The sequence below is a fragment of the Pteropus medius genome, unplaced genomic scaffold, assembly GCF_902729225.1.
Source record: "Pteropus medius unplaced genomic scaffold, Ma_sr-lr_union100, whole genome shotgun sequence".
NCBI lineage: Eukaryota > Metazoa > Chordata > Mammalia > Chiroptera > Pteropodidae > Pteropus > Pteropus medius.
The window spans coordinates 10,459,779-10,477,218 of NW_024350927.1; the positions used below are offsets into that span (position 1 = coordinate 10,459,779).

The window sequence follows — 17,440 nt, forward strand, 5'->3', positions numbered from 1 at the left end:
CTAGAACTCCCCAGAGAGCCGCGGTCTTGTCGGATTGAGGCGTCCGAGCATGGGGTCGGACGCTGCCGGAGCAGCTGTCAGTTGAGGTGGGGAGAAACCTGAGAGGAAGGTGCCACGGACGGGTGAGCCCCGGGGTGCGTGTTAACCCCCCAAGTCGTGGGTTCATTCCTGTATCGCCCGCGCCTGGGAAAGACCTCAAGGAGCCCAGTGAGAGTCGACAGCCACAAGGCTGAGAAAGCTAAGCAGAGGTTTCAGCTGCTACCCGCTAGAGCGGGGGACGGAGGGTCTGGAATCTGAGTCCCGCCAACGCAGAGGGGTTTGGTGAACGTCTTTGGTTTTCCATTAAGAGTCGACAAGGGCTGTGCCTTAAAAGCAAAGCCTATACCCCGAGACCAAGAGCAAAACTGAAAAAGACACAGCCTAACCAAGGGTGTGGTCAGCTTCTGCAAGGTGGCCGTAAGGGGAGCAGCTAGTGACTGAAGGGTCTGATAGAACAAAACCAGTGCTCTTCAGGGATCACAAAATCCAGTTTCCAGAATGTAGCATCTACGAGGTCCAGTAAAATAAAACAATACAAAACAACAATGACGAACTACTAAATATACAAAGAAACGAGAACAGGTAACCCACAGTCAAGGGAAAAAAATCATTCAAGATGAACCAACTCTGATAGGACCCAGATGTTAGAATTAGCAGACAAACGCTTTCAAGCAGCTATGATAAATACGTCCAAAGACTTAAAGGAAAAGATCGTCGTAAGGAGCGCATAAATAGGAAATGTCAGCGGAGAAATGGAAAATGCACTGAAGAACCAAATTCTAGAGCTGAGAAGCACAACGCAGGAAACGAACAAGTCTTTTCATAATGAGGCAGAGAGGGCAGAAGAAAGGGTGAATGAACAGCGCCACGTGGCACGCGGCGTATGTGTGACTCGATCCCAGAAGGAGAGAGGAAATAGGAATTGGAACAGAAAAAATTTTGGAAAAAAAAAAGACTAAAAAAGCATTAAACACACACGAAAATTAAAGACCTCCACTAACCAAAAAACTCTGTTAAAAAAATAAATTAAAAAAAGGCAAACCGTCCACTGGGAGGAAATACTTGCAATGCATAGAAATGACCAAGGACTTGTATCCAGAATACGGAAAGCTCTCCTACACGTCGATCATTAAAAAGACCAACGGTGCATTAAAGTAGTGGACAAAACACCTGAAAAACACATTTCACAATAGTTAGAGCCAAGGCTAATAAACACACGACACGAAAGTGTGCTTAACACCGTTAGTCACCGGGAAATGCACGCGGCGACCCCGAGATGCCACTCCCCACCCACCGAAATGGTTGGCGTTTAAAAGATGAACGACGCTAAACGTCAGGGAGAATTGGAGCAACCGGGACCTTCGACCACTGCGGATGGGAACGCGAAGTAGTTCGCCACTTTGGAAGACCACCCGGCGATGCCTTATAAACTCAGGCGTGCGCTCGTCCCGGGCCCCAGCCATCTTTCTCCTGGGCGGCCCATGCGGGCGGAAGGAACACTTAGGTCTGCACAACGGCCGTGCACGAACATTCGGAGTAAGTGCATTCGTGACGGCCCAAATCTGGCACCAAGCTGAAATGCCCGCCCACAGGACAATGGGTCAAGAGCCTGTGCCATCACAAGAGGCCGCTCCTGACGCACGCGACCGCGTTCACTCAACGCGGGTGACTCTGCGACATTCTGTTGAAGCCACGGGAGCACAGATGGTGCGAGTCTCCTCGTGTGAAGTTCAAAGACAGGTCGGGGCGGTGGTGGCCCTCTGCCCCGGGGAGTGCCGGCTGGAAGGGGCGGGAGCGATGAGAGTAGCCGGGATCTCGGTTCCGGCGGTGGTTACATCTGCCGACAGCCGTCCAAGTGCGCACTCAGGTTCGGGCAGGTTATCGCGTCTGACACGCATCGCACGGCGGAGGCTCTGAAGCCAGGCTGCTGGGCTGAGTCTCAGCACCACGCTGCTGGCAGGATGGTGAGCCTTATACCCTCTCCGGTCCACGATTTGCAGGACGGGGCCGTCGACCATGTGGGGCTGTCGGCAACAGCTGAGTGAGATACTCCTGGGACGAGACCGGCCCCGGAGCAAATGCTCAGCCCTCGTCGGGGCTCGCGATCCTCTGCGTAACGGGGCCGCCGGCCCGCTCCGCACTCAGAGAATTCAATGCTGCGGGCGCCGAGTGCTGCACGCCACCCTCCCTGCCGGTAGAGGGCACAGGTGGCCGACGGTGCAGCCGCTCTAGGCACTAGCGGCCTGGTGGCCTCCCTGGACACAGGGTCATTGGCCTGTCTCTCCCGAAACTCCCACAAAGAACTCGGGACGGGGAGGAGATCCTCTTAACAAACACTCAGCCCTCATCAGTGCTCGCGTGTGGACTGGGGGTTCCAAGGTCACCTCTGGGGTTCGGAGGGGAGTGTCAGTGGCCTGGGGGCACCGTGCTGGCCAGGAGCTGCCCTCGGCACCCACTGGGTGTGCTTCTCTGGCGGCTTCTGCTGGTGGAGCAAAGCGAGCCTGAGCAAATCACCTCGACTGGCCCGAAGCGGGTCTCACTCCGGCTGAATTAAGACGTTTCTGATCTTCGGATTCAGAAAGCTTCCTTATTTTGTCCGTTCCTCACTGTGGGTGGCGCTGGTCAGCCTGGCTTGCCACTCCGATGGACGGCCCCGGTCCCTCACTTCAGGAGATGTCACTGGCACTCAGCTCGGCCCTCACTCTGCACCAGCCACCTCCCTCAAAGAGATGGAAGCTTCCGAGGCTGTGATCCACCCTGGTCTCGGCCCGGCCCCTGCTGGGCGTGAAGGACAGGAGTGAGTCCCTGTCACTGCCTCTGCGCTCCCGACCCCGGCTCGGGGGGGAGCCTGGCTGGGGGCACGGAGGAAGCATCTGTCCCCGGTCCCACGGACGTCCCTCTGCCCTGTGCATGGTGCTCATCCCGTAGGGTGATGGGGAGGCAGGGCTGGGGCAGACCCGGGCATCTGCTATTGGATGGTCCTACTCCCCACGGGGGGCCCTGCACTGCACTGCCCGGTGGGAGGTGCCCTGGGCCAGTCTCCCGGGGCACACGCGCCGCCTCCTCCGGGGTGGACCCCAGGCTCTGTCCTCCAGACACTCCCCAGTGCTCGGCTGTGCCCCTCTCCCTACTCTGTGACTTCTGCTCCCTGTCCCGCCCATCCCTCCGGCTGCGAATGTCATAAAGAGACCATTGTTCGTTTAGATGATCTTTACAGAAGCAGGTCCCCAGCGAGGGGAAACATTTAGTTAATAATTTAACACTGTGCTGTCTGCTGAATTTTCAGGCCCCCAAATAAGATCGATGGATCTAACAATTGGCTTATTGAGTTTGCCGGCTGTTCCTGAGGACAGTGGGGGAGAGGCCTGGGGTGGGGGGCGGGGATGTAGATGGTATTGATGCAAATTGTCAAAAATAATTGTTTTATTTTCCCTGGGAATGTTCCAGACACCCCCGGACGCAGCGACCCATGGTGCTGGCTCTGCAGGGGCGTGAGTCTGGCGCTTCTCGGCATTTTGCTGCCCGCCCCGCTCCCTGAGATGCTGGTGGGGTAAATGCTCGTGTCTCATTATGTTATGGGCTGTCCCCAGATTGTTCTGGGAGGGAAGGGGAAGGGGGCAGCAATGCCCCGCACCTCCCTTCTGCTGGCCGTCCGAGGGCCCCGGACGAGGAGGGACGCTGGGTCCCGACTCCTGTCCCAACTGTTTCCGGCCTCAGCCTCCCACCCAGAACCACGGCATCTTCCCACGGAACGAGAGGCCGCCTGTCCCCCGCCCTCAGCCCCCTGGCCGGTGGATTCCTTTTTCCCCGTGAGCCGACGGCTCCCACCGGTGCTGGCAGCTGGGATGTGCTGGGCAGGTGAGCGGAGCTGACGCACTTCTCGGGAGGGCTGGGCGGATGCTGCCTACCAAGGCCGGATCTCGGCTCTGCACAGGCCCAAGGTACGGTCGTCACTGTCACTGTCTCTGCCGGAGGCGGTGGGGTTTTGTGAGACAAGCAGCTGACCTGTCCGAGGTCATCCCTGCCCACGCCCGTCTGGCCTCCCTGCCTATGTCCCTCTGCAGGGGACAAAGTCTCCTTGTCCTCTAAGTCCCAGCCCAAGCCGCGCCTCCTCCAGGGAGCCCTCGAGGGTTTGCTGAGGGAGGTAGACCCCTGCCCCGCTCTGCTCCGAGCACTTTCCAGGGCCTCGCTATCACCCCAACTGCCGTCACTCATCCGTCTGTCCGTCCAGTCACGATTCTGTGGCACCGAGGCCTGTCTGTGCCTCGACCGGGCCGAGGTGGGCATGCTGGATGGGGGGTTCGCCCCGTCCCCGAGGCCTGCTTGCACCGGGCAGTACCCCACGACGTGCGGTTCGGTTCTCAGCGGCTGGGGGACAGCACGGCCAGGAAACTGTCCTCTGAGTGCCTGGGACGGAGGGACGGAGCAAGGTAAATGGTTCCGAAGCTTCACACCTCGCCCCATCCACGTGCAGAGACCCGGAGGGCTCCCGGGCCAGACCCCGGGCTCCGGGTGCGTCCCCAGGCAGCCGAGGGCCCGGCCTGGCGTCCGAGGCTGGTTATCAGTATGAGAGCTGAGCCAGGAGATACCCATCAGCCACCTGTCCCGGGCAGACGGACGGACGGGGCAGCGCTCCTGGCCCCCGACTTCGAAAGGAACCTCTGAGATCAGGAAGTCTGGCTCGAGGCCCCGGGGCCTCTTAGGTTCTTGCTCTTTGGTCCGTTGCTCAGATTAGGGGGTGAATGGAGTGTCCTGCTCCGACAGGGCCCTCGCGATGAGCCCAGAGTTCCTGTCCTCAACAGCCACTGGGAGGTTCTAGCGGCACTCGAAAGTCCCTGTGCCACGGCGGGGACAGGTGCACATTCCCTCTCCTCCCTCGGTGTCCGACCCCCCCAGATGGAGTCTCCCCTGGAAATGCCAGGCAAGGTCGCCTGCAGCCCCAAAGGAACGTGGTTTGCTCGTTTCTCTAGAGGGATGAAAATCAAAAAGTGACAACTGGGGCTGGACCCTCACGAAGCTGGAGGTGTCTGAGTGTGCACGTGTGCCTCTGTGTGCATGCGCGTGTGTCTAAGTGTTCGTGTGTGCGCTCGTGTGTCTGTGTGTGCCCGTGTGTGCCTGTGGGTGTGTATACGTGAGCGTGTACAGTATCTGCGTGTGCATGCACACGTGGCTTGTGTTTCTGTGCATATATGCATCTCTGCACGCACACGTGTGTCTGTGCTTGCCTGTGGGCCTGCGGGTGCATACGTGTGTGCACACGCACATGTGCCGTGTGTATTTCTGTGCATAATGCATGGCGGCATATGCACATGTGTCTGCTGTGTCCAGGGGCCCCACGTGTCATGTCTCTCTCCCTCCCTCTTTCTCCAGAGCCAAAGCTCGGGGTGTCAGGCTCCATCTAGATCACCGAGTGAGGGGGCGTGCACGTGCAAATCAATGAGAAGTGCTACCTCCTGTGCCACCTGGCGTCCCCAGGCAGAGAGACCAAAGGAAAACTGTCCCAGATCACGAGAAGGGGGTCTATCGGCTCAGAGTTGCCAGGGCCGTGCGGAGTGTGCCCACAGCCTTGGCCGCGCTGGCCCCGGGCGCCCAGGAGTGGGGCCGGCACAGCAGCCTCCCCTCCATTGGTGTGGCAGCCACTGGGCGGGCCTCGAGCAAGCAGGTCCCTGCGCCCAGAAATAATGGCCTGTGGGTGACGTCTCCGGAACCTGGCTTGGTCCTGGGTGCTTGCTGCACCCCCAGACGGCAGCTTCGGGGTCGGGATTCTCTGCAGACTGTTCTCCCCAAAGGAGAAGAGGCCGCCAGCTTAGGGGGGCACCGGGGGAGCTCACGGCAGCGGGGAGGAAACCCACCCGCTCTGGGGAGCCCCTCCTCTACCTTCTCCTGAGGTACACTTCCGCGGGGGCGTGCACACAGGCAGACACACACCGACGCACACACGTGCACACCTATATGGGCACACGCCCCACACATGCACACACGTAACACGTGCCCACACAAATGCACGTGCAAACATTCCCACATGCCCACACATCCTCACGCACACGCACTCCCAGCCCTCCATTTGGCTGTGTCTGAGGGGCCACAGTGTCCCTGTCCCTCCACAGTCCCCACACAGCCCAGGGGACTGGCTCACGCATAATTTATTCGGCGACGCTTGGGGGTGTTCGTCAACAGAGACATCACAACCTCCTCTGTCCGCTCTCTGACCAGATCTGAATCTGGACTGCAGCTGGCCCTGGGTCACCGGGGACCGTGCAGCCCCCACCCCCCGAGCACGCGGTGGCCTGGCCCCGAGGCTGCTGGCCGGGGCTGTGGGTGCTCGGAGGGCTGGGCAGGCAGCTCCCGTCCCGCGTGCCAGGCTGGCCCTCTCTACCCGGACACGGGACAGAGTGCGGGATGAGGGCGGATTTTGAAAGAGGTACATGTTTTCCTTTGGGAAGTTTATTTGCAGGTTGATGTCCGAGGCGTGTTTTCCTTTTCAAACCTCAGCCAGAGGTTAGATTTCAGATGTCCCCCGACACACTGGCTCCTTTGAAGTTCTGTTTGTTTGTTTGGATTGGCCGGTCGAAACGTAAAACACACAAGACTCCGCTCCCCTTAGGGCCTCGTTAAGCACACTTTCGGACACGCGCCTGGCGGGGTGAAGAACGTGCTCTCTGTGGAGGCCTCGAGGGGCGGGGGGCGGGGGCCCCCATGTCCTCCCGGGTCCCGCCCGGCCCCTCGCCCGCCGTCAATAACGGCCTTTCATTCTCTTTCCGAAGCGGAAGGGCTGGGAGGGGCTGCCTGTGAGGTGCACTTCCTCCCACGGGACGGCCCTGCGGCCCCCCGCACCCCACCCCCGCTCAGGCCCCCGCACAGAACGCTCAGCCTTCACCCGCTGCGTCCGCGTCACCCCGGGGGTGCCTCTGGCCCTGCGCACACAGGGCGGCATCCTGCTGGGGTGCAGACACCGCCGTCGGGCACGGGTCGTCGACGGCCTCCTTGCGCCCCCTCGTCTGCAACGTCGGTTCGCAGTTAGTCACATCCTGGCTGCTCCTCCGGGACTCGTCACGGGCGGAGCTGAGAGGCACTTTGGAGAGCTTGGGAGAAGCCGGAAGTGGCCGGGGGGCGACGGAGGCCCGCGGGGCACAGAGCCCAGGCGGTCTCCAGGCGAGGCCTCCGGGCCCCTCACGGCCATCTCTTCCAGCGCCAGGGCTGGCGGCCTCGGCATCACAGCATCGAGGGCTTGTTCTGCATCCGCCTTCTTTCCCAGCAAGCAGGAGGGGCGGGGACGGATGGGCTAACGTTTGAGGGTGATGCTGGGACGCGCCGAGACACCGTGGTGACCAGGACTGGAGGACCTGGCCCTGCCTGGCCACATTCGACTTTGGGAACGGCCTGGGCGAGGTCCGGGCGCCCTCGGGGAATGGGAGGGCCGGGCTTCCGGCTTTCTCGTGCCCTGGGCATCTCTTCAGGCTCGTGGCCTTGCCGATGGCAGCCCCAACCTTGACCCGGCACCCGGGCTCGTGGCTCTGCACCCGGAAGGCTCCGGATCACGCCGCGCTCCGCGAGCTGCCTGATGACATCGTGTCTGCGGTGGGCCACGCGGACCCCGGCCTCGGGTCCTCAGGTGTAGGGCTGCTTCGCAGGCCCGTCTCCGTGTGACAGGTGAGGACGCGGATGCCCCGGGATGGTGCACCGGCCCTGATCACACGTCGTGTGATTCAAAGACGCGTCGAGTCAGCTGGACACCAAGCCTGCCAGCTGGACCATGATGGCTCTTGCCACAGGGATGGTTCCAGAAGCTTTGGGAGGAAGGGGCTTTGACCCGGGGTGAGGCTCCCTCTGCACATTCCAGGGGCGGGTCTCTCCCCTCCGATCCTGTCGTCCTGGTCTGAGCCCCCATTCCTGCAATCCTGACACAGCTGGAGGAACTGGGGGACGCTCCAGAGTCAGGGTTCCGGGTCTGCAGGCTCAGGGCCCCAGGTTCCTTCCCAGGCTGCTGCTTCGGGCTCAGAGCCCTCCTCTCATGGGAACTGGCTTCTCCACCACAGCCGGCGAGCACGCAGGGCCCCCGGCCGCCCGAGCCAGACCCCGCCCTGCCGCGGGGGTCCCCGATGCTTCTGCCTCATTGACTCAAGGCCCCACCACCCCGGGACGCCGTAGCCTTCCTTCCCACCACCTCTGCCACCAACGTGATTGTACTTTGTCACCGCGACACCCGCAGACAAGCGTATGACCCAGCAATCCCACCCCTGGAAGTGCACCCCAAAGAGCCGGACCCTGGCCGCAGGTGTCCGCAGCAGCCCGTTCCCAACCACCGGAAGTCCGTCGACAGCTGAACCGGCGAGCAGAATGGGGTCCATCCACAGTGGACTGTCCTCCTGCCGTGCAGAGCCCGGCACACTGCTCCGGGATGCCTGACACCCCCAAAACACGCTGCTGAGCGGACATAGGCAGCCACAAGAGGCTGCGTATTTACTGTTCTGTTCACATGCGGGGTCCAGAACGGGGCAAGTCCATGGAGACAGCAAGTAGCAGCGGTGTCTGGGGCTGGAGGATGGGGTGGGGTGGCTGCTGGTGGGGTCGGGGTCTCCTTCGGGGCCCATGACAGAGGGATGGGCGCACAGCTTTGTGCATGTGCTAAATGCCACTGAAGTGCACGCTTTTTAATGGCTAAAATGATACATTTATGTTACATGTATTTTACTGTAATAAAAAAATCAGCCCTTGACACTTACGCCTGATTTAGAAAAAAACACGAAACCAAACGACCAAGCGGAACTCACGACAGCGAAGGGGCTCTGGGTCCCGAGTCACTGCCCGCCCAGGGTGGGGCGGTGGCGAGGCCCTGGGCCATCCCCCTGCCCTGCCCGAGGTGGAGGCAGGAGGCCCTGAAGCTCCAGAGGAAGGACAGTCCCCGCCTCCCAGGGCTGCGGGGCACGGGCACAGCCGAGGCCTGGACTCCCCAGGCCCTGCCGCTGAAGGCTCATGATTGCTGGTCTCACCCAGAGCTCCCGCCTCTAACAACAGGGCTGCTAATTGAAATGTATGAGAAACAATTAAGAGTAATTGGAATCAATTAATAGATGATTTTCTTGGGAACTAGTACACAATGCGAAGAGGAATCTAATTACGATTTCCAAGCGCCCCCTCCCCCCAAACACATCAGGTAGTGGGCTGGGAAAGCTTGCAGCAGATTCAGCAGAGTGGCCACCTGAGGGTGAGGTAGGTTGAGCCCCTGGGGCAGGGCTGGCCAGAGGCGGGGTGGGCTGATGTTCCCAGCAGGGGGGCCTGCCCGGGACACAAGGCCGCGGGTGGGTGGCAGCCAGCCCCTGCCCAGGGGGTGCTTGCCCAGCCCCAAGGCCAGGCTTTCTATTTCAAGGTTGTGGGCAAGTCACTGCCCAGACATGGGGGCCACCCCTCCCTCATCCTCTGAGACTTGGGGACATCTGTGTCAAGTGGAAAAACGACCCCAAGGGAGCAGGCCCAGGCCCCTCCAGGGCTGTGCGCAGAGCGGCCAGTCCACTGAGGAGGGCGAGCGGCACCGAGGGACAGTAAGCCCGGAACCGAGCCGCTGAGAGAGAGCCCGGGACGGGGGACCAGGGCCGACGGCTCCTCAGCTCCTTGCCAACGCCTCGGCCCACGGCGCCCAGCAACGAAGGCAGAAAGACCGTCTCCGCCCGTCCCCACCGGAGGGGCTGCCGCGTCCCGGGCACCAGGATCCTGCTCCCACTAATTAGGGGGTTTGGGCACACGGTTTTCCTCCAGGACCCGGCTCACTTCCTAAAGAACATGCCCGGGGCCCCCTCCCCACCCTCCTGGTTCCTGTCACTTTTGGTGGTTGCTTAAGCTGGAAACAGCCCGGAATATTCTCATGTTTGTGGAGCGTCTCCAGTTTGGGGGAGTCCCGACAGGACTGTCCTCTGAGGAGGTGGCCGGGCCTATCAATCACTAGACTCGGGGCAGGGAGGTCAGCATGTCCCGGCCGCCTGGCCCTGTGTGTGGCACAAGCTCAGCCTCGGTCCCTGGACTCCGGGCGGGTGGCTCCGAGGAATGTGCCCCATCAAGCCAGCAAGGGGGAAGGGACAGCGGAGAGGTGCATTTCCCGGTGGCCCTCTGCAGTCCACAGGGCCACAGCCCACCCGGGGAGAGGCCAGGGCAGGCCCCCAGGCCGGGCCGTCCCAGGCTGGTGGGCAGGGAGCAGACTGGCGTGGGCTGGCGGCTGCGGTGGGCGGGGAGGGGAGGGGGTGCTGTGGTGTGGGTTTGGTGTCTCTTCTTATCAGATGGGGCCGGCTGCAGCCCCCCACTCCAGGTGAGTGCCATTGTCCTGCGTTCAGGCCGCTTCCTGTGAGCTGACAGCCGAGCTCCCCACACAAAGGGCCTGCGCTTATCTGGTCACCCCCTGACCCTGGCAGGCACGCGAGGCCGGCTCCGCTTTCTGCCTGGGAGCAGCAGGTGAGAACATGTCTGGCTGCCGCGCTCCGGGGCAGGGAGACGGGGCGTCGCTGGGCTCCCTCCTCAGCTCCAGTGAGGGGGCCGCCTCGGTTCCAGCCAAAGATCCGGGGGTCTCCGGGTCTGCCTCGTCCTCACGAGCTCCTCCAGACAGCCAGCCCCGCAGCTATGTCCTGTGCCTGGACTCACGTGGCCCCCGCAGCCAACGGACGCTTTATCTGGTTTGCTCTGGAAGGCAGGAAGAGCGGGTCCTCAGGGGGCGTCTGACTTGGGGTTCGGAGCTGGAAGGTGGCTGGGGGACAGGAGCGTGGCCACCACCAGGGTGCACGGAGACAGGGGAGCTTCACACTTTACAGTGAACAGAGATTCGGGCTGGCGGACGGTGCACGGGGAGCCGCAGACGGGGGAGGACGAGACGGGGGGACCGGAGCAGGGACCAGAGCTGGAATGTGCTCTCTCTGCTCAAGGTCACCACCGCCGGTGCTCAAGGGGACCGAGGTCTGCAGATGTCCGGCTAGGTAGCCTGCAGCACGGCTAGGCGAGGGTTAAAGGCTGCGGGCCCGACAAGACCAAGGTGAAGTGGGTGGTCGGGAGTCTCAGAGACACCCTTAACCCTCTTGGGCGAGAATTCTCGTGCCGATCTCCGGAAAGCCTCTCCCCGTCATCACCTGTCATGGGAACCAGAGATGCTGGCAGCCCAGACACGCTTGATTCTTAAAGGGACAGTGAGTCCGAAGCCTCCCTCCTGAGGGGATCCCCCGCAGCGCCCCCCTTGCTCAGGGCCCGAGTGCATCCCTTCCCAGACCTGAAGAGACCTCTAAGGGGTGCGCACTGGGCGAGCTGGAGGCTGAAGGGGTCCAGGGGGTGTATCTTGAGGCTCCAAGCTCCCCAGGCAGGAGCCACTCCAGGACCCTGTGCCGCCCAGAGGTGTTCCTCCTCCCTGCTCGTTCTCCTGCTGCCAGGATGGCTCCCGGTCCCCTGGGCCTGGCAGCTGGGAGGGCGCGGGCTCACCGGGGCTGCCCTCTGCCCTCTGTGCTCTGCCCTGGCCGGGGCTGGGCAGCCCGACAGCCTCCCCAGCGCCTCAGGACTGAGTAGCATCCAGCACACAGTGCTCCCGCAGGGGCCTCCTCCTGGCGAGCCCACGGCCGCTTCCTCGTCGGCTTCCTTTACAAGTTGAGGTCAGGACAACTACGGACCTTGTGTCCATTGCCCTAGACACACTGAGTCTCAAGGTCCATGGCAAGCCCCTCAGCTCCCTCCCAGGCTGGAGCAAAGGTGGCTCCGCAGGCCGGCCAAGGCCCTCTCAGCTCACCCCAGGAAGCCCAGCGATCTTTTTCTTGCAAAACTGGACACACAAATCCAGTGGTGAGACATGGCAGAGGGTGGGGACATGAGGGTTGCTGAGTCTGAGGGGTCCTTCTCTGATGTTTAACCCTTTAGACGGAGAAGCGGCAGGAGCCCCCTGCCCCCCACTGCACCCCAGAGCCCAGGACGGCCCCTCCGCCATGACTGGCCCTCCTGTCTCCTGCCAGAGACCCGAGAGCTCGTGCCCCACCACAGCTCCGCTGGAGGTCAGCCCCAACACCGGCCCCTCGAGGCCCCTAGGCAGGGGGAACCGGGGAGCTGTCTGTGCGGTGAGGCCATGCCCAGGAGCGTGCCTGGCCCCCTGGAGCAGACAGTGCGTCCAGCCTGGGGTTCCCTGCGTATTGGCTCTGCTCCAGCTTCCACCCATGCCCGGCTTTAACGGAATAGTTTTGAGGCTCTTGGGGGCAGTGGGTGGGGGGGCTTCCTCGCTCCGCCCTCGGAAAGGGGCGGGGGCGGGCAGGGCGCGGCACCCACGCTGCCTTGCTGGGTCTGACCACAAAGCCAGGGACAACGACGGGCTTCTCGCCTTTTTACAGTAGGGAAACTGAGGCACAGAGGGTCAGATAACGTGCCCAAAATTGCGCCGGGCTGCGGAGCCAGCATGTGGGGGCTCCAGAGTGCTGCTGGCCGTGACACCAAGCCTGCTTCTCTTGGTGGGAGGTCGCCCAGGACCTAATAAAACTCGCTCCTGGCACAAAAGCATCTTTGCCTGAGACTGTCTTTGTTCCAGAGCAGGGGCCCTGGTGACACGGTGTCCATGGTGTCTCTCGGCACCAGGTAGGACGCTGTGGCCTGCAGCCCTTTGAACTGGGAGGGTCTCTGTGAGTTTCCCACCCACCTTTGTGGGTGCCCAGCTGCCAGGGGATGATGAAAACCGCTGGCATGCCGCCCCCTGCCTGAAGGCAAGCCCCGGCACTTGGCAGTGTCTGGGCGAGTCTGGCTGTCACCAGCATCTGGCGGGCGGAGGCCGAGATGCTGTGAACGTCCCTCACCGCACAGGGTGGCCTCATGACGGGATGATCTAACCCCGTGCATCGGTGTTTTCCAGAGTGACAAAGCCTGGCAAGGAGACACTCAGAGCCCCAGAGCCATAGCAGCTGTGGGGATGTGGGGGGTCCTCGAGGCGTCTCCAGGGCCGGCCGGCTCACCGCTCAGCCGTGGGAGCCTCCCTCCCAGGACCCCACGAGCCGGTCCAGAACCCCAGATCCCCGGGCGTGAGGTGTGGACTCAGGCGCCCTACAGCGTGAGCACCGGGATAGCCCTCCAGCCAGAGGCGTCCTGGTCCCCAGAGACCCCCGCCCTGTCCCCTGCCTGAGAGACCCCGGCGTTTCCCGCGTGTTTCCTCCCGTGGCTGGTGCGTCTGCTCAGAGTGCGGGGAGACGCCGACTCCCGCCGCTGCCGTGGGGACGTGAGGACACGCTGTCCGGACCCGGCCTGGGGAGGGCCGCCTGGGGGGGCCTGGCAGGAAGCGGGGTTCCTTCCCGAAGCTCTGAGGCGCCCACGCGGACCCTCTCGAGGGCCATCCCCCTGGGTGGGCGGCCGTGATGCCCAGGCAGCACACCTGGGGACCCGCGTGCCACCCCAGGGCCTGTGTGTCCCCTCCGCCACTGTGACTTGGCCTCCCACGCGGGCCTGGCTCCCCACCCCGGCCGTCTGCGGGCGGGCGGGGCGCTGAGTGTCGGTCACCGGATCAGGGCCTGAGTCACACCACTTATTGTCGGATAAACAGAATTCCCACCCGGTCCCAGTCGTGTGACGAGCCTTGACAGATGACGCCTGGGAGTGGGGTTTGGGGTGGGGCAGGGGGAGGGGACCGAGGGGACAAATGTCCGTGGAGAAGGGGGGCAGGCAGCGAGCAGAGGGGCCCCGGCAGAGGCTGCCCATCAGAACGTCTGCCTCCCTGGCTGCTGGGTTCTTTCTGGAACCAGCCTCCCCGATCTGGGATGTCACCGCCTCCTCAAGCAGAGATCTCAAACGTGGAGTCCGCGTGCGTGGGGCCAGCGCCACCGGGCGCGGACTATGTCAGCCCTGAATTCTCACGAGTCTGTGGAGCTGGCTTCGAGGAGACTTTTTGCCAAATGAAAATTCAGAAAGCAGCAGAAGGAAGCAGACGCTAAAGATTTCGAATGCCAAGGACCAGTTTTAGGGTGAGTGTCGGGGCCTGTCGCTGAGACGTGGCCTCAGCCGGGGCCTTCCAGCTGTAGTCCAGACCCCAGGAGACCGAGGAGACACTTGACCCAGGGGTGTCCAGGCGGGAGCAGGAAACCCCGTCTCAGTCCCCAGCCTGGGGCACAGCGGCCCCCCGCCGGCAGGCCCACCAGGCAGGCACAGGCGCGAGGCGGAAGGTGCCTAGAGACCACCCCCCCGGTGCATGCTGGGACGGTGGCTCCGCCTGGTCCCCTGGGCCCCGGGCCTTCTTTCCACTCCTCTGGTCAGCCCTGGGCAGGGGCCGCGCACGCAGGCACAGCTGGGATTCAGGGGCGACGGTGCAGACGGCGGGTCCCGGGTTTGGCACATGGCGGCTTCACCAAGGGTGGTGGGTCCTCCGGCCAGTGCCCTTGGTCAGCAGGACCCCAGGCCAGGGCGGAGGGTCCAGGGCCAACCCTGCAGCAACCACCCTCCCCTAGAGCCGACTGCGGTTTCCGTGGTGGGTTCACCAGTGCCCCCTAAAATTCGCGCCTGGAACCTCAGACTGAGACTTGATTCGGGAGTGGGGGGCCAGGGTGGCCCTCAATCCAACGACTGCTGTCCTCATGAGAAGTGCACTGACCCACAGGGAGAAGCCGTGTGACGAGGGGTCAGAGGTCGGGGCGATGCCTCGACAATGCCAGGGACGCCGGCCACCCCAGAAGCGGGGGGATGGCTCGGGGTGCACGCTCCCTCCAAGCCTCCCGAGGAGCCAGCCCCGCCCTTGCCCTGACCTCCGCCCTCCAGCCCCAGAGCTGCGAGAGGAAGACGTGTTGTTAAGGTCACCTGGTTGGTGGCACTTTGCTATGGCAGCCCAGGACACTGACAGCCCCTGGGAGCCGGCCTCAGGCCCCCTTCCAGGAAGCCTGCTCCAGCGGGGGCCAGGGGTGGGGACAGCCCAGCAGGACGCGTGTGCCCTCTCCTTTGGGGCTGTGGTTGGGGCCTCCACAGGCCACCGCTGACGGGAGGAGTGTCCCCTGGCTTTGTCCCCCAGGGAGAGCGTGGACCCAACAGGATGGAGCCAGCCTGCACCGTGCCCACTGGGCGGTCTGACCCACCTGCCAGCCAGGGCTCACCTCGCCCAGGTGTCCCCTTGCCACCTGTCCTGCTCTGCTGCCCACCACCAGGGGGCCCTGCCCGTGATGGGGAGATTTCCTGGGAGACAGGCCCGCGCCCCTCGCAGGGGGTCTGGGGTTTCGGGTGACCCTTCGGGGGAGCGTGCCCCTTAAATCGGAACGTGAGAACAGGAGGTGGGACCTGGAGCTGAGTGGCTCCCAGGGTGGTGGGGGGGGTCCTCTGGGCACAGCGACCCTCCGTGTGTGGGGAGGCACTCGGAGGCTGGGGTTCTGGGGGCATACGTGACGTTGGGGTGCTCTGCCCAGACCCCCCCATGCACCCTTCCTCCAGCCTCGCCCAGGGTCCAGGACGGGCAGGAAGTGGGGCCGAGTGATGGAGGCCTCAGAGCGGAGGAGACTGGTCAGGACGGGGTGGTGCAGCTCCGCAGAGTGAGTCCCCCCCTGGGCCCCCAGGGCCCCCAGCTGGCATAAAAGTCCCACCCGTGCCCCCTTTATGGCGTGGCCGGGGAGGAGGGACGGGGTCCTTGTGCCACTGAGACCGTCCTGCCTGTACCAAGTGCACGCTGAGCTCTCGGGCTGCGGGAGGCGAGTGTCCAGGAGCGGTCAGCTCCTCTGCCCGCCGCCCGCCTGGGCTTCTGACTCGCGAGTCCTCCTTCAGCTGCGGACCTGCCTCTCACTCCTCCTGGGCACCCAGCAAGCCCCTTCCCTGCATCCCGGGAGGAAGGTGTTGCAGGCGCATCCAGCGCCCGGTCCCACCTGGCCCAGCAGCCGCCCAGGGAGACATGGAATGTGCAGAGCTGCGAGCCTGAGCGCCGTGAGCTGAAAAGGCCTCTTTGACGGCGTTACATAAGCCGTCACATTGTCCCTGGCCACGCCGGGCGCGGCAGCGCTGGGGAAAAAGCCCTCTTTGTTGACAGGTCCCGGGATGTGGGGCCTCGCCATCGTCACTGCTCTGGATTGAAGGCAGTCGGGCTGGAAGGGGCGGTGGCCCGGGAACCTCTGCACCCGATGGTGCTTCTTATGACTGTCATGTTTGTCCCGGCCCGTGGTGAGGGCCAGGGGTTCCCTGGCCTGGGGCTCACAGGTGCCCACTGCGGTGGGTGGGGCTCCCATTCCCCATAATTCCCTTCTCCCGCAGAGGATCGTCTCGCTGCCCGCCTCAGGGTCCCAGGAAGCCCCTCCCGAGAGGAAGGACGGCGCCCGCGAGGTTGGCAGAGCAGCGCGGCTTCCGCCCACTCACGGAGCGGCTTCCGCCCGCAGCTCTGGCTGCACGTGGGGCCCGACGGTCCAGCCGAGAAACTGCCCGCCCCCAGCTGCAGCCCGAGCACCCGGGTTTTTGCTGGCTCTTCCGAGCCGGGGCGGTCCGACTTCTTAAGTTGCCTTGAGGATGGCAGATGTCTGGCGGTTCCCAAACGCACGGCTGGCTGCCACAACAGACACCACGAGGGCCGCTGTTCTCAGTGGCCCTGACGCTCCTGAGCACTAAGTGCCAGGACCTCTGTGGAGTCCCCTTCGAAAGACGGCCATGGCGTCTCATCTCCCATCGGGCACACGCAGTGCTTCAAGAAGCTCACGGACACCGCGGGCTGGTCCCTGCGCATCACTAGGACACCTCAAAGCCAACGCGGGAGTCCGTCCCCACTGGCTGAGTCACAGTAAGTTCCCTGGGAGCCGGCAGCTGCCCAGACGTGACGCACCATCCACCGAGGTGCCAGCAGCCCTGCCGCGGCCGGGAGCAGCGGGGCCCGTTAACCAGCCATTGGCAGGAAAGTGGTAAACTCAGAAGGCCAAGGGCCACGCGTGGAAGGACATGGCGGACCTGTCCTCATTTCTGCCGGGGCATCAGCAGGGGTGGCGGGTCCTCAGCGGTGCGCAGGTTTGGGAGGATAGAGGGTGGACCAAGCACTACTGAGCTGACGTCTGGGTGATAAGACGTTTCACGCCCTGTCGAAGGGCCCTCACGTCCAGGCCCACCCCAGGTCTGGGAGGACGCTGGATGGCAGGAGGAGCCCACAAACCAGCACGGGCTCCCCTGCGGCTGGTCTCAGAGGCGGGGCAGGATGGGGCCCCCAGGGTCCCGGGAGGGGAGCGGGGCGGGAGTCTGCCCTCGAGTGCACTGCCCTGTCCACAGGCCACGGCGGAGCGGGCGGGTCCAGGGCTCTCAGCTGTTGTAAAGTTGTTTTTACAAGGAGCGTGAGATTTATAGCCTCTTGAGGGGAAGAAACCGATGTAAGGGGAGTCAAGCGGCAGACCGTTTATTCCTGGCCCGTTTCCTCCGGCCCGGGCGCCCGGCAGCCGGGGAGCAGAGGCCTGCACAGAAACCCAGGCACCGCACA

At 63.4% G+C, this 17,440-nt stretch overlaps 2 protein-coding genes across 11 annotated transcripts in view; one reads left to right on the plus strand and one right to left on the minus strand.

Annotated features, from left to right (window-relative positions):
* Window positions 1-17,440, minus strand: part of PRDM16 (PR/SET domain 16) — a 293,758-nt gene that overhangs the window by 74,375 nt on the left and 201,943 nt on the right. The window lies entirely within an intron of this gene.
* LOC120585895 (uncharacterized) overlaps window positions 13,688-17,440 on the plus strand; it is a 6,624-nt gene continuing 2,871 nt past the window's right edge. For both annotated transcript variants that reach the window (XM_039842413.1, XM_039842414.1), the window contains exons 1-2: window positions 13,688-13,988; window positions 16,243-16,759. Coding sequence is in view for 1 of the 2 variants with exons in the window: in XM_039842414.1 (XP_039698348.1) it covers window positions 16,630-16,759 (130 nt within the window). In the remaining variant the exon portion in view is untranslated. The remainder of the gene's footprint in view (window positions 13,989-16,242; window positions 16,760-17,440) is intronic.